Source organism: Microcaecilia unicolor, chromosome 2 (assembly GCF_901765095.1).
Source record: "Microcaecilia unicolor chromosome 2, aMicUni1.1, whole genome shotgun sequence".
In the NCBI taxonomy this organism is placed as follows: domain Eukaryota; kingdom Metazoa; phylum Chordata; class Amphibia; order Gymnophiona; family Siphonopidae; genus Microcaecilia; species Microcaecilia unicolor.
Window position 1 is genome coordinate 255,597,084 of NC_044032.1, and position 15,742 is coordinate 255,612,825.

At 44.5% G+C, this 15,742-nt stretch overlaps 1 protein-coding gene across 1 annotated transcript in view; it reads left to right on the top strand.

Moving 5' to 3' along the window:
- The window catches only part of LOC115462000 (protein-serine O-palmitoleoyltransferase porcupine-like), a 48,754-nt gene extending 33,022 nt beyond the window's left edge, over positions 1 to 15,732 (top strand). The window contains exons 8-11 of the mRNA XM_030192048.1: positions 404 to 467; positions 12,639 to 12,724; positions 13,534 to 13,644; positions 14,355 to 15,732. Coding sequence (XP_030047908.1) covers positions 404 to 467; positions 12,639 to 12,724; positions 13,534 to 13,644; positions 14,355 to 14,456 — 363 coding nt within the window. The 3' untranslated portion in view covers positions 14,457 to 15,732. The remainder of the gene's footprint in view (positions 1 to 403; positions 468 to 12,638; positions 12,725 to 13,533; positions 13,645 to 14,354) is intronic.
- Positions 15,733 to 15,742: the final 10 nt, after the last annotated feature.

Genomic DNA, 15,742 nt, shown 5'->3' on the forward strand with positions numbered 1-15,742 from the left:
AGGTCACACTTCAGTTTTAAAGTGGAAATGTGTGGGTAGGTAGAGTAGCAGGGCTGAAGGGAGCAGTGGTTTTTGAGTCTCTGCAGCCCACGTTGCATGTAGTTGCCCCTTTATCAGTGTGGTGGAGAGCAGGTATGATGGAGTGCTGCTACACCTGCCACCCCATAGTGGAGCTGGGAGGTTGGGTTGGCAGATCATTTTGTTGATACTACTGGGAGAGGTTCTCTTCCTCCCCCTTCTCCATGGGTGAGGCAACAGTTGTATGTAGGACGAGAAGGCTGAATGCTGCTCCATGCCTTTTCTAGCATGGGGTGATATTCTGAATGACTTATGAAACGTGTCTAATTTTTATTAAGAAAGGTAACAAAAGTGAAGTTTCTTTGCCTTTTCCTCTTTCTTTCAGGGTCTCAGTTTTCATCTGGCAGCTGTCCTCCTCTCACTGGGGTTTATCACCTACGTGGAGCATGGTAATTTATGGGTAGACGTGTCAAATCCTTTCCTTTGTGCAGTTTTCCACAGTGGTACTGAAGGGTATTAGGCACCACAGGCAAACTTCCAGTCTTGTACCCCCCCGTTATGTTTCAGATTTATAGCAGAGTGGCCTAGTGGTTAGAGCACCGGTCTTGCAATCCAGAGGTGGCCGGTTCAAATCCCATTGCTTTCCTTGTGATCTTGGGCAAGTCATTTAACCCTCCATTGCCTCAGGTACAAACTTAGATTGTGAGCCCTCCTGGAACAGAGAAATATCCAGAGTACCTGAATGTAACTCACCTTGAGCTACTACTGAAAAAGATGTGAGCAAAATCTAAATAAATAAAAATAAATAAATATGGGCACTTTGATAAAAGTAGTCCACAATCACAGTGGCCTTGTCTCCACCTTCCCACAACAATCTTATAAAAACACATAAATGGCCGTGGCCCAAGGGAGGACAATCTCAAAAGCCATGCATGCTAGCAAACACCAGTGGATCTGAAGGTACACACAGAAGGAAAGTGCTTCTGCTTTCACTGGTAAACTTTGTGCGATAACATACAGTTTTGAAAATTGTTCTACACCATATGCTCATGACACTCTGACTAATGAATGTGTGATCTCGTTTTGAACAAAAAATACATTAGTTATAAATTAAAGGAAATGAATAACTTGTGGGCTAGAGCCCAGTCAGCTTTTGTTGTTGTCTCTGAAATGTCTAGGACTAGTGCTGGGCAGACTTATACGGTCTGTGCCGGGGCTGGTGGTTGGGCGGCGGGGATAGTGCTGGGCAGACTTATACGGTCTGTGCCGGGGCTGGTGGTTGGGAGGCGGGGTTGGTGAATGGGAGGCGGGGATAGGGCTGGCCAGACTTATACAGTCTGTGCACTGAAGAGGACAGTACAAATAAAAAAAGTAGCACATATGAATTTATCTTCTTGGGCAGACTGGATGGACCGTGCAGGTCTTTTTCTGCCGTCATCTACTATGTTACTATATTTCCCCTTCTGGCCACTTTCAGTAGTGACCCAAACTCCCTTGATTACCAGGCATGTTGTGAAGTATCAGCCACACAGTGTAGGGATAAAAGTGGCTTTCTAATCAAGTCCAAAGCAGGGTTCCAGAGGTAAAATGAAAAATATATCCACAATTATGAAACAATGTAGCATAAAATGGCGCACAAACTGAAAGAAGACTCGAATCGTAGCTGTGTTTTGGCGTATAAACCGCCTGTTTCAGGAGTCATACAGTCTACACACAAACAAAATGAAGTAGCAGAAGCCAAATTTTATAAAATATACATAAATACATATAATAAGCTAAAAAAAAAAAAAAAAAGCATAAAATAAATGTTACATGTGAAGAGATGGAGTAAATAAAAAGCACAGAGCCATTGAATCAAATACATGTATATAATACAAATGCATTGTTAATAAGTATATTTAAAAATGTATAAATAAAAAATGTGACATGAATAATACACGTAGACCAAAGAGTAGGGTGGGTAGGTTCTTCCAAAAGACACGAGAGAAGTGATGATTCTTGTATATTTGTTGAAAAACATTAAAAGATTCAACACAGTGGCTGTGTTTCGGCACTCAAGTGCTTGCCTCAGGCGTCTGCAAATATGGTGTATATTAATGTGTAGTGTTCATCCAATTCTACACTAGTGAAGACAGTGTTGCAAAACAACACTGTGGTAAGGTGAAAAAACCCCACTTTGATTCCTGTAGTGAAAGTAAAAAGTCAACATCGGACAATTCTGAGAGTCAAACAGAATTGTCCGATGGTGACTTGCATTCACTACAGGAATCAAAGTGTTTTGTTTGGGTTTTTTTTCACCTTAGCACAGTGCTGTTTTGCAACACTGTCTTCACTAGTGTAGAATTGGATGAAGAACACACATTCACATTCACTATATTTGAAGACTCCTGAGGCAGGTGCTTAAGTGCCGAAACACGGCCGCTGTGTCAAGTCTTGGTGTCTTTCAATACTATGACTATTGTAGTCTAAACTCTCTGCATGGAGGGAACTGTGAATGCGGGTGTTACAGTGCGGACAAACACCTCATCTTCCGAAATTTTTTTTTCCATTTCAAGAAGTCTTTATTGAATATTAAACTCAACAAATAAATCGACATACCGTTTCATCAGTACAAAGTGTTAGCAAGAGGATTAAGATAATACAGTTCCAATCTGCACTATTCATAAAACTGAAATTTTTTTCACACAACAGAATTTACCAATTGAACTTCAACATTTTTAAAGTTTTTATAGAATTATTAAATCCCCCTACCTCCCCCCCACCCCCCTCAAAGGTATGGCTCAGCCTACGCCTGTCCACAGGGTCCAGAGATCCTTCACCCTTCACTATGGGTACTGTTCTAGGAAAGTACCCCAGACAGCTTGCCAGTGAGTCAGCTTGCGTTTATGTTCTGCTAATAATCTTTCCATTTCACAGACATATTTCAACTTGGAAATCCATCTCTTGATGGAGGGTACACCCTTCTGCTTCCAGTGAGAGGCTAAGACCTGTCTAGCTACTCCAGTTGCCATTCTCACCAGAAACTGTTGGCTGGGTGCTAACCCTCCTACCTTAACAGAGAACAGAAAAATTTCTGGGGCCCACCTAAAAGTGGAGCCTACCCATCTCTGCAGTCTACTATGGACTGTTTTCCAGTAAGCTTTAATTTTACCACAAGTCCACCATATATGCCCCATTGTTCCTTTTTGGCCACACCCTCTCCAGCACAATCCTGAACCAGATGGATACAGTGGTGGAAATAAGTATTTGATCCCTTGCTGATTTTGTAAGTTTGCCCACTGACAAAGACATGAGCAGCCCATAATTGAAGGGTAGGTTATTGGTAACAGTGAGAGATAGCACATCACAAATTAAATCCGGAAAATCACATTGTGGAAAGTATATGAATTTATTTGCATTCTGCAGAGGGAAATAAGTATTTGATCCCCCACCAACCAGTAAGAGATCTGGCCCCTACAGACCAGGTAGATGCTCCAAATCAACTCGTTACCTGCATGACAGACAGCTGTCGGCAATGGTCACCTGTATGAAAGACACCTGTCCACAGACTCAGTGAATCAGTCAGACTCTAACCTCTACAAAATGGCCAAGAGCAAGGAGCTGTCTAAGGATGTCAGGGACAAGATCATACACCTGCACAAGGCTGGAATGGGCTACAAAACCATCAGTAAGATGCTGGGCGAGAAGGAGACAACTGTTGGTGCCATAGTAAGAAAATGGAAGAAGTACAAAATGACTGTCAATCGACAAAGATCTGGGGCTCCACGCAAAATCTCACCTCGTGGGGTATCCTTGATCATGAGGAAGGTTAGAAATCAGCCTACAACTACAAGGGCGGAACTTGTCAATGATCTCAAGGCAGCTGGGACCACTGTCATCACGAAAACCATTGGTAACACATTACGACATAACGGATTGCAATCCTGCAGTGCCCGCAAGGTCCCCCTGCTCCGGAAGGCACATGTGACGGCCCGTCTGAAGTTTGCCAGTGAACACCTGGATGATGCCGAGAGTGATTGGGAGAAGGTGCTGTGGTCAGATGAGACAAAAATTGAGCTCTTTGGCATGAACTCAACTCGCCGTGTTTGGAGGAAGAGAAATGCTGCCTATGACCCAAAGAACACCGTCCCCACTGTCAAGCATGGAGGTGGAAATGTTATGTTTTGGGGGTGTTTCTCTGCTAAGGGCACAGGACTACTTCACCGCATCAATGGGAGAATGGATGGGGCCATGTACCGTACAATTCTGAGTGACAACCTCCTTCCCTCCGCCAGGGCCTTAAAAATGGGTCGTGGCTGGGTCTTCCAGCACGACAATGACCCAAAACATACAGCCAAGGCAACAAAGGAGTGGCTCAGGAAGAAGCACATTAGGGTCATGGAGTGGCCTAGCCAGTCACCAGACCTTAATCCCATTGAAAACTTATGGAGGGAGCTGAAGCTGCGAGTTGCCAAGCGACAGCCCAGAACTCTTAATGATTTAGAGATGATCTGCAAAGAGGAGTGGACCAAAATTCCTCCTGACATGTGTGCAAACCTCATCATCAACTACAGAAGACGTCTGACCGCTGTGCTTGCCAACAAGGGTTTTGCCACCAAGTATTAGGTCTTGTTTGCCAGAGGGATTAAATACTTATTTCCCTCTGCAGAATGCAAATAAATTCATATACTTTCCACAATGTGATTTTCCGGATTTAATTTGTGATGTGCTATCTCTCACTGTTACCAATAACCTACCCTTCAATTATGGGCTGCTCATGTCTTTGTCAGTGGGCAAACTTACAAAATCAGCAAGGGATCAAATACTTATTTCCACCACTGTATATTCTTTGGAGACGTGCCGGGGTAAGGTACCAGCGGAACAGAACTTTTACTGCATTCTCTTTTAGCGGTGCATAAACCGACACGCCTCCTGCCCTCCTTTCAATCTTTTCCCACTCCACCTCCCCTAGGTCCATCCCCAGCTCGCTATTCCAGCTCTTCCTGTGGAGGCAATAGCGAGGAGATTGTGCACTGATGCATTTATATAATCGGCTGATCAATCTACTGGAGGACATACTCCTCTCACAAATGTCCTCCAAACTAGACTTCCCCCTCTTTATGACCCCTCTCACTGCCTCTGTCTTGAGAAAGAGGGCCAACTGAAGGTATGCATATGTATCCTCCTCTACTTCAGGATATTGTGATTTCAAACTTTGGAATGGGAGTAATTGCTCTGCTTCAAACATTTGGCCCCAGTTTCTTAGACCTTTGGCATACCTTCGAGTAAATATCCCTGGTGTAGTTCCAGGCATAAAAAGAGGGTTATATGCTATTGGAGATAAGCTAGTGAGAGTGCATTTCTTCTGAGGAAAGAGGCTATCCCAGTAATGTAGAGTGACCCCGATGGATGGACATTCTCCCACCCCCAGGGCCCTAAATGATTTTGGGATCCACATTAGCGCTCCCAAAGGAGTTTGCCCTAATGAGTATTGCTCCAGGTGGACCCATTGCCTGTCTGGGTATTCTTGGTACCACTCGACCGCTACTTTCCCTTGGGCCGCTCTATAATACCACATGAGGTTCGGGACCCCCAGCCCCCCCCCCCTTCGTTTATCTTGGTATAGTAAGGCACGTGATAAGCGTGGTCGCTTTCCTGCCCAGACGAACCGCATTATTTTATCCTGCAGCGCTGCTAAATATCGTCTGGGCATTAATACAGGCAGCACTTGAAAAAGGTAGAGCAAACGGGGTAACACCTTCATTTTGACTATATCCGTCCGAACCAGGAAAACACCATGTCCCCCCCATCGTTCCAGGTCCGCCGCAATGTCCCGTCCCAGCCCCTTATAGTTAGCTTGAAAAAGCTCCGACGATTCGGAGGTCAGATTAACCCCCAGGTATCGTATGTGCTTGGTGGCCCACTGAAAAGGAAAAGAAGTCTTCAAAGAGTCCACGTCCGGAGCCAGCAGTGTGACATTAAGGGCTTCCGACTTATTCATATTAACTTTGAACCCCGACACTACTGAATATTCTTCAATAGTGCACAACAGATTAGGAAACGATATCAAAGGTCTAGTAATGAACAGTAAAACGTCGTCCGCAAAAAGAGCCAATTTGTGAGCCCTGCCCTCTATGGCCAAACCAAAGATACCAGGATCTGACCGTATCCGAGAAGCAAGAGGCTCCATTACCATTGCAAATAATAAAGGAGACAGAGGGCAACCCTGCCGAGTTCCTCTGTGCAGAGCAAATAGCTCTGAGTTGCCTCCATTGACTCTCACACACGCCCTAGGAGATTCATAAAATGCCTGTATCCAGCCTCTAAACCGACTCCCGAAGCCTAACACCTCCAATGTCTTGTACGTGAATGGCCAGTGTACCCTATCAAAAGCCTTTTCGGCATCTAGACTGAGAAGACACAGTGGCCTTTGGCTTCGCTTGGCCAAGTACGTGAGATCTAGTACTCGTCTAATGTTGTCCATGGCCTTACGGTGCGCAACGAAGGCCACCTGGTCAGGATGAATTAATACCGTGAGCACCGGAGCCAGCCTAATGGCCAAAACTTTGGCCAAAATTTTGACATCAGAATTCAGTACTGAGATAGGTCTGTAGGAGCCACAATCAGTATGGTCTTTATCCGGCTTGGGCAGAACTGCTATCCAAGCTTCTCTCATGGAATGAGGCAGTACTTTCCCCCTTCCCACTTGATTGAATAAGTCCGCTAAAAGTGGCGCCAATTCGTTTGCAAACATCTTGTAAAATTCATTTGGGAGCCCGTCCAAGCCTGGGGATTTACAGGACGGTAAGTTACGAATAGCTTCCTGTATTTCTAACAGGACTATCTAGTTGGGCCTGCTGCTGGAGAGTCAATGGAGAGAGGTCACTGTCCGCCAGGTACTCCGCCACAGAGTCCCCGGCAGGGTTTATCTCCTGGTCATACAAAGCTTGATAAAAATCCCTAAAACGCTTACGAATTTCCGCTGAGGTACGTATCAAGCCTCCCTCCCCATCGCGCACCTGTGTGATTGTACGGTCCACTTTCTGCCTTCGTAGCTTTATGGCCAGAAGGCGACCCGCCTTATTTGTGAATTCATGAGCCCCCACCCTCTGCTGTTGTGCAAGTGGCTAAGCTGCTCCGCGTAAATGGAGTCAAGCAGCATTTGCTGGTCTTTCAGTTCTTGTAAGGTCTGTTGAGAGCCATTTGCTTTGTGTTGTGCCTCCAGGGTGTGTATAAGGCCCACACACTCCCTAATCTGAGCTTTGCATGTTTTGGATCTCTTACTAGCTAATTTCAAAAAGTATCCCCTGGTGACTACTTTCATCGCATCCCATACCACACTGAGGTCAGGCCCAGATTCCTTATTGAACTCCAAATATTCGTGTAGTACTGTTCTATACCCCTCAGCCACCTCCCCATCTTGTAGTAAACTGGTGTTAAGTGTCCATCTCTTATCCTTGTATTCTACCTTTATTTTTGGAAGTACCACCCAAACTGGGCATGGTCAGACAGGGTTTACTGCCTATTGCAGCCGTGGGGCCCCACTCCACTAGAGTTGTGTCTAGGAAAATGTAGTCATTATGTGAGTACGTGCCATGCGCCGATGAATAGAAAGTGTAGTCCCTGTCCTTCATGTGTGTCAATCTCCACAGATCCAAGGTACCCAGGGAGTGTGTTAGAGAACCCAGCGCCTGTGAGTCTTTAGTACCATCTAACTTGGGTTGCCCCGATCGATCGAGGCTGGGATTCATCACTGCGTTAAAGTCCCCCCCCCCCCCCCCCCCCCCACAATCAATGTTCCCCTAGCAAAGGCAGCCAAGGCCAGTTTCAGCTTTTCAAAAAACTCCACCTGTCCAACATTTGGGGCATAGACAGATGCCAAGGTCAGGTCCACCTGGTCTATTTTGATATGTAGAAATATAAATCTCCCACCCGGGTCTTTTTTTTTTTACCTTTATAACCTGTACAGCCAAGGATGAATGCATCAGTACTGCAACTCCACCCGCCCTTGAACCCTCGGGGGAAGCGCAGTAGACCACCGGGAACACCGAATGAGTAAGAAGCCTCTCATGCTTACGTCTTAAGTGTGTTTCTTGCATGAGGACTATATGGGGACTGTGGTGCTGTAGCTCCTTAAATAATTTATGTCTCTTCTGTGGCATATTCAAACCTTTAACATTATAAGATAATATCTTTAAGTCTGTGGTCATGTCTTAGTCATTATATACAGTTGTAAACATGGCATTCCAACATTACAGGTTCATCTGCATACACTGTCCCTGTGGAATCCCATCCGCTCGAGCCAGTCCCTCCGCCCACACACACCCCTCCTCCCATTATTCCCCCCTTCCACATTATACCTCCCCTTCCCTTTACAGTTACACCACCCAGAGATTAATTCCTCCAAGTGGGATTAGAGAGAAATGACCCACCACCCGGATAACTCCCCAGCCCGCTCTCCCCCCCATGATGTCATCAGCTCAAATTTCTGTCATTCATTCTAAGTTCCTGCACATTCCGTACCTCCTTACGCCTCCTTTGCTATCCTTATCGTCCCTTACAATGCATACCTTCCAGTTTATACCCCCATTCCCCTCCTCCCCCATACATACATACGTGTCCCAAGTAGTCAGTACACACACACCCTAAAGTCATGTGATAGCAATCCACAGTCTCACCAGACCCAGCAGGGTAAGTAATGACCGGACCCTTGCACTATTCCTAGGGCAGCACAGATAGTCTGTTACCAGGTCATCTCCAGAACACTCTCTCAGAGCTTGGACGCAGTGCGCTTGGTGGATTCTGGCACTCTTCCATTTTTGCAGCTTGGCTCTGGTTACTGGTGCTACTGTCCCAGGTGGAGTCTGCTGCGTCACCAGCCCTCCTTTGAGTAGTGCTTCCCACGCCTCTGCCAGAGTTAGCGCTCTGCATTTTATACCCTGTACCTCAAAGTTCAGAGAGAAGGGGAACCCCCATCTATACTGCAGTTGATTCTTAACCAGTATGTCCAGGGCTGGTCTCATCAGCCGTCGCTGCTGGAGAGTGTATTGGGAGAGATCCTGATAGACAGAAACCTTAGCTCCTCCATATTCCAGGTCTGTTGATTTCCATGCTCGGGCCAAAATTCTTTCTTTAGCCTCATATTTCTGGAAGCGCACTATTATGTCCCTGGTTTGTTGTGCTTTCTGTGGGCCCAGGGCACGATGCGCTCAGTCCAACTCTTCCGGCGCCTCAACCGCGTCAGCTCCCATCAACGTAGCGCATATGGACTGGATAATCCGGGGCACGTCTTCGGTCTCACCTCCTTCTGGTATTCCACGAAATCGTAAGTTATTTCTCCGGCCCCTATTTTCTAGGTCATCCAGTTTATATTCAAGGTCCGCGTTGCGTTTTTCCAGCCCCTGAATCAATTCTGCATGCCTGTTCAGATGTTCCGCGTGCTCGTCCAGTTTAACCTCGGCCTCTTCCACCTGCCCCCCAGCTCCCGCATTTCTGAGCTCAAGGTATCCATCCGCTCCAGTATCTCATCTTTTGAGTTCTTAATCTCATGTTGTATATTAGATAGAAATTTGCGAAGTTCGCCAGAGATACCCTTTTTCGATGGCGGGGAGCGGGTTTCAGCCATGGACAAGGCCGAGTCTGAGTCAGAAGGTGAGGCCCGTTCAGGAGATTCATGGCGGTGTGCACCTTTTCCACCCACGCTTTTCTCCCATTTTTCAAGTTCCTTTTTACGGGCGGAGACAGTTTTACTCATGGCGATTTCGTTGCTTGGGGTGCAGAAGTCACTGAACTCCCTGATTTTTGATTCAGAGCTGCTTATAATCGCTGCAAACGGGCATAGGGAGACAGAGCAATGAAGCTATGCGACCATCTCGGACGATGACGTCACTTCCTCCCTCATCTTCCGCATTTTGTGTGTTCCTTATGCTCCACTAGGTTACTTTCAAGCTGAAACACTGGTAATGCAGAAGGGACTAATTTCTCCTTTAGATTCTTCTCTCTTGAATAACCAATTACTAATTTCTTATTTTGTAAACATTGATGCTCCTCCAGGATGTGCCAGTGTTTACGGATCACCTGCTGTATATTACTAGCCAAGTGAGAAAACCGCAAGGTGCAAACAATGTCTGTGGATGACCTGTCTGTTGGGGCTAATAAAAGGCTTTCTATCCTTTGATTTTGCTCTTAGGTAGCCCTTCTCGTGTACTCAGGATATCCCCTGCTTTGGAATCTGTGTGTCATGATTCTTAACCATTTATTAGATTCACCATAATCAGTGCAGATTCTCCTTAATCTGAGAAATTGGCATAATGGTATCTTTCTCTTGAGTGTCGTTTGGTGAAAACTGGTGTAGTGTAAAAATGCATTCCTATCTGTGGGTTTTTAATACAAGTAGTGGTGAATTGATAGGTGCCTTTTTTAATCAAAATATCCAGATAATGGTTTTCATAATGCTCATACTGCATTTTGAATTATAAATTTATGTTGTTTGTATTTAGCCATATGTGAAAAGCATTTAAACCCTCCATCCTTTGCCATAGTATAAAAATATCAATATATGTTTTGTATAAACAGATATTCTCTTGGAATGGATGGTGGTGTAAATATGTATCCTCAAACTTAGCCATATACAAATTTACAATGTCGGGGGCCACTGATGCGCCCATGGCCATTCCCTTGATTTGTGATAAAAATCTTCCTGAAGCATAAAATAGTTCATGGTGAGGGCTATACTTGCAAAGGTTAGGATGATGTCTGGTTTGTAGTACGGCCCATGAGTGTTTTTTCAATGACTGACTAAAAGAGCTTCAATCTGCGGTATATTGTCATACAATGATTCAATATCTAACATAACCAGTATTACCTCGGACAAATCACCATCAAATTCGTCCAAAAGAGAAAGCATATATGATGAGTTTCTAACAAATGAGCTAAGAAAAGCATAGGCACATAAGGTTGTAAAAAAATATCAACAAAAATCAATAAAGGTTTAAGAACTGAACCATTTCCGGACACAATAGGTCTGCCTGGAAGGTTGCTCAAAGATTTATGGGTTTGGTTTTTTTTGTTACATTTGTACCCCGTGCTTTCCCACTCATGGCAGGCTCAATGCAGCTTACATGGGGCAATGGAGGGTTAAGTGACTTGCCCAGAGTCACAAGGAGCTGTCTGTGCCTGAAGTGGGAATCGAACTCAGTTTCTTAGTTCCCCAGGACCCAAAGTCCACCACCCTAACCACTAGGCCACTCCTCCACTCCATTTTGAGTAACATTTATATATAGTAGGAATAACTGACTTTTTAACAATCAATAATTCACTCTCTTTGAGAGTTAAAAAGCAGACTTTGACAGCTATATTCACCACTTCTTTCTGTACCTCTGGTGTAGGTTCATAATCCAATGGAATATAGTACTCCCTATCATTGAGCTGTCTTTCCACCTCCCTGATAAAGGCAGTGCTATTCTGGATCACTATGCCACCTCCCTTGTCTGCAGGCTTAATGACAATGTGGGGGTTGTTTACAAGTGACCAAACTGCTGTATGTTCTTCCTTGTAAGATTGTAAAGCTGCTGTTTTTTGTTCTGTTCCAATTTGGCAAATCAAATACATGTAACAATGGATTGACCAGTCCAGTGGGAATTCACTTAAAGGTTTTTTTTGTTTTGTTTTTTAACCACCAATATATCACTATGAGTTGTATCACTCCTGGGAAAAAAAATGCATAATTTGTCATTTACACATGAACCAGAAAAGATTCATCCTCATTTGGAATGCATCATATCTGGTTGATGGAACAAATGGAATACCTTTTCTTAATGAACTAGTAAAAAAGGCCTGTTTCTCACAGAAATGAAACTGGCGCTAGCAAGGTTTTCCTCGGAGTGTGTATGTTTGAGAGAGAGAGAGAGAGAGAGAGTGTGTGTGTGTGACAGAGTCTGTGAGTGTGATGTCTGATAAATTAAAAATGGGTCTATCTATATCCAGCTGTCTGCAGGCAGGAGCCCTGCCTCTGCCTTGAAAGGGCCTGTTTGTGCCCCCCCCCCCCCCCCCACACCTCTGATAAGCAAAACAGTTCTCTTTCTGGAATGGGCCTGACCTTAGAGCCTCTCTGTGCCAGATGCAATCTAAATAAAGACTTGGAGGGGCCTGGCAATGGTGTAGTCATGGGACTGCTAAATGGAGAAATGTAAGAATCACCCGAGTCACTGCATACTCTTTTTATTTTTTGTTTATTTATTTATTTTCTTTTTTCCTTATTTGCTCTTCTGGTGTCACATTTGCTGTAATTGCAGATTTCTGTATATGATCGACATTTAGCAAAAGGGTATATCGGACCTTTGGTGTAGTGTGCCTCATCTCTTTTAAATTTTCCTATTTTTGTATCCCTAATTTCATTCCTAAATTTTTTTAAACGTCTAACATACTGTAATACTAAATCAGAGTTTGAATCCTCATTTTTAAGAGGTGGGAGTGCATTGCTAAGCATGCATTGTAAGAGTTGGATGCATTTTACAGTAATGTTTACAAACCTCTCATGCATATCACCATTAGAGAGCTCACTGGAGAGTGGGGAGGATTGAAAGAAGGGAAGGAATTTGGGTTGAAGACCTAACATTCTCTATTTTCTTGCTTTATCTCAGTTCTCCGCAAGCAACTCGCTGCCATCTTCAGTGCCTGCATCCTCTCGAAGCGCTGCCTGCCTGGCTGTTCTCATCAGCATAAGACGGTGAGAAGTCTAAGTTGCTTTCTCTACTAGGAGTGTTCTTGACCAGTAATGGGGTGGGGGTTCCTCTGACTACATATAATCCAGTCTCTACTGGGCTTATTTACAACTACTTAAGGCTTTTCTCACTTTAAACGCCTGTTCCCTTCCATCTAGCCCAGCTATCAAAGCGATGGTGGTTGGTGAGAGACTGGAGACCATTTTTCTTACTTAGTACATGTACCTTAACTCTGACTACTAGGTGTAAAGGTCCTGCTGGCCTCCTTAATCAAAACTGATAAGGCCAACCAAATACTCTCAATTTGGCAACCCTATGGTAGGGTGTGAAGAAGCTGCTAGCATGGAGAGCGGCCACCACTACAGTTAGACAGTTAAAAAAAAAAAAAAAAAAAAAAGAAATAGAGCCTGTCAAGTGAAAAGATTTCACTTAAATTCTCCTCGTGACTAGATTATAGTGAAACCCCTGCATATACTGTATGAGATATCATCTACAAAACCATTACCACTCTAAAGTGCCTTATAGGCTAACTGATACTCTGGGGTACAAACCACTTCCTAAGCTGTCTGAGTTGTTTTTGCTGCTAGAGACCTGTGTGGTTATCCAAGAAGCACTACATGATATATATCTTGTACCGTACAATCCACTTAACCCATGCGTTATCATGAAATTATATATATTGCAGTACAGAGAATAAATGTGTGATTCTATATTATCAATTTTCAGCTAAATCTGGCAGTCGGGTTCATGAAAATGTTTGTTTTATATAAGCCTTTGTTAAACTCCTGCATCTTTCTCTGCTGTTTCTCTCCAGAATCTCTGGGTGCGGGCTGTTAATGTTCTCTTTGGGGTCCTAGCAGTCTTCCATTTGACCTACCTTGGGTCTCTGTTTGACGTGGACACAGAGGACTCCACAGAGGAGCAGGTAAGAGCACCAGAAAGCCACAAGACAGAGGGAGAAAGATCATGGCATGCATACTGTATTCCAAAGTGAATATCAGCCACTGGCAGGTTTAATTGGATATATTATTGCATTGTAAATTGCTGCTGATTGGAAGGGGATGGTGGGCAGCAGGGATATATACAAATAAATTGAGTTAACTGAAATCTCCTATTGAAATCTGCCATTATTGTGTTATGAAGTTCATTAGCCTTTTTAATTTCTGTTAGTAGTTTGTCTCTTTATCCTGCCTATCCCTGTGTATGAGCCACCTTGGATGTATCTGCAGTTTGCGCTCCTGCCAGTTACTTGTAGCCTGGATTATCCTGGGCTGGAGTAAGGATGTTGGGCTGGATGGTCTGATCTGGTATGGCAGTTTTTTATGTTCTTACGCATCCCTGCAAAATTGGAGCTGAATGGTCTTGCCCCATCAGAGTCGTATGCAATCGCATGGCAGTCTGACAGAACAGAGGGAGCACATGGCTCCAGCACTCTGATGGTTTGTAGCTCATTCAGTGACTATAGCCTTAGTCTCCTGCAGAAGTTTGGAGTGAACCTGTATGGGTAGTAATGTTATTGAAACATTAGGATTTGTGGTTTTCTCTGTGTGTATGTATGGGTATGTGTCCTGTACTGGGTATTTGGTGGATGGGGGAGTAATTTTTCATCTGCTATTTCTCTTTTCTCACTCCTAGGGCTACGGGATGTCCCACACTATCCATAAATGGTCAGAACTGAGCTGGGCCAGCCATTGGGTCACCTTCGGCTGCTGGGTTTTCTACCGCCTGATTAGCTGATTCTGGATAAAGAAGAGGAGGGGGTCCTGTACTGAGCAAAGCTATCAACATTAAGACTGTGGGGGTGGATAATAAGCAAAAAGTGGAGTTTTACAGTAGTGTAATGGAAAAGGCTCCCCCTCTTGCAGCTTTTTCCCTAGTCTCCACACCCTCTGCTTCCCAAAATGGATCCCCCTTCTCCCTCTTCTGTCTCTTGGGGCTGGAATTTTTACTCACATGTGAATGTTTCATAGGGGGTGCTGCCTACCTGACTGGGGCCAGGAAGACTGAGGGTTTACCTGACCATTAGAAATCAGCAGTCACCTGCTCCTCTGTTCCCCCCCCCTTTCCCCAGTGATGCCCTCTTCATTTTGGGAAGGCTTATGTTGGATCCTTGTTTCACAACAATTTTTTATTCTGAGTATTCAGCCTTGGACATGGCCCAGCAGTGTTGTAAAGAGAAAGATTTGTGCATGTAGGTGTCTGTTCTGAAGAGAGAGTTGGAAAGAAAAATAACATGGAAAGGCTATGCTGTCCCTGAATGTTTCATAGTGGGTGCCATCCATCTTCTGATCCTGTCTAACTGGGATCAGGAAGTCTGAGGGCTTTACCTGACCATTAGAAATCAGCAGGCACCTGCTCCTCTCCCCCACTGCTGCCCTCTTCATTTTGGGAAGATTCATGTTGGATCCTTGTTTTGTGACAATTTTTTTATTGTGAGTATTCAGACTGAACTAGCCCCAGCAGTGTTGTAAAGAGAAAACTTTGTGCATTTAGGTGTCTGCTCTGAAGAGAGAGTTGGAAAGGAAAAGAAAAAGAATGTGAAAAGGCTATGCTGTCCCTGAACGTGAACAGGCCTGGAATAATTAGTGTCTCTCTTTATCCCTCCCTTGGGTACTGCACAGACTGTAACATGTGAGAATGCAGACACAAAGGGGAAATCTGCTCTGGGGAGAGACTGATTGATTGACTTGGGGGTGGTGTACAGGGAACTAGATTTGTGTTTGAAGAGCAGTGGAGGTCTCCCTCTGTAGCTGTTGCTACCTCTCTGATCATGGAGTGGAAGAATAATGTTCAAGAGCTGGTGATGGGGAACTAGGAGGAGAGGGACGCTACCTTCTGCTGATACAGGACCTCCTAGACAAGGACCAGTGTTATGCTTCTGCCCTGGAGAAACCAGGAGCACCCAATCATGTTTACTGTCCATTCACCAATCTGTGGTTACAATGTAGAACTCCAGAAAAGAGCGCCTTTAAAAAAAAAATAATAATAATTAAAAAAAAGACATGTTCTCACAGTTTGTGCTT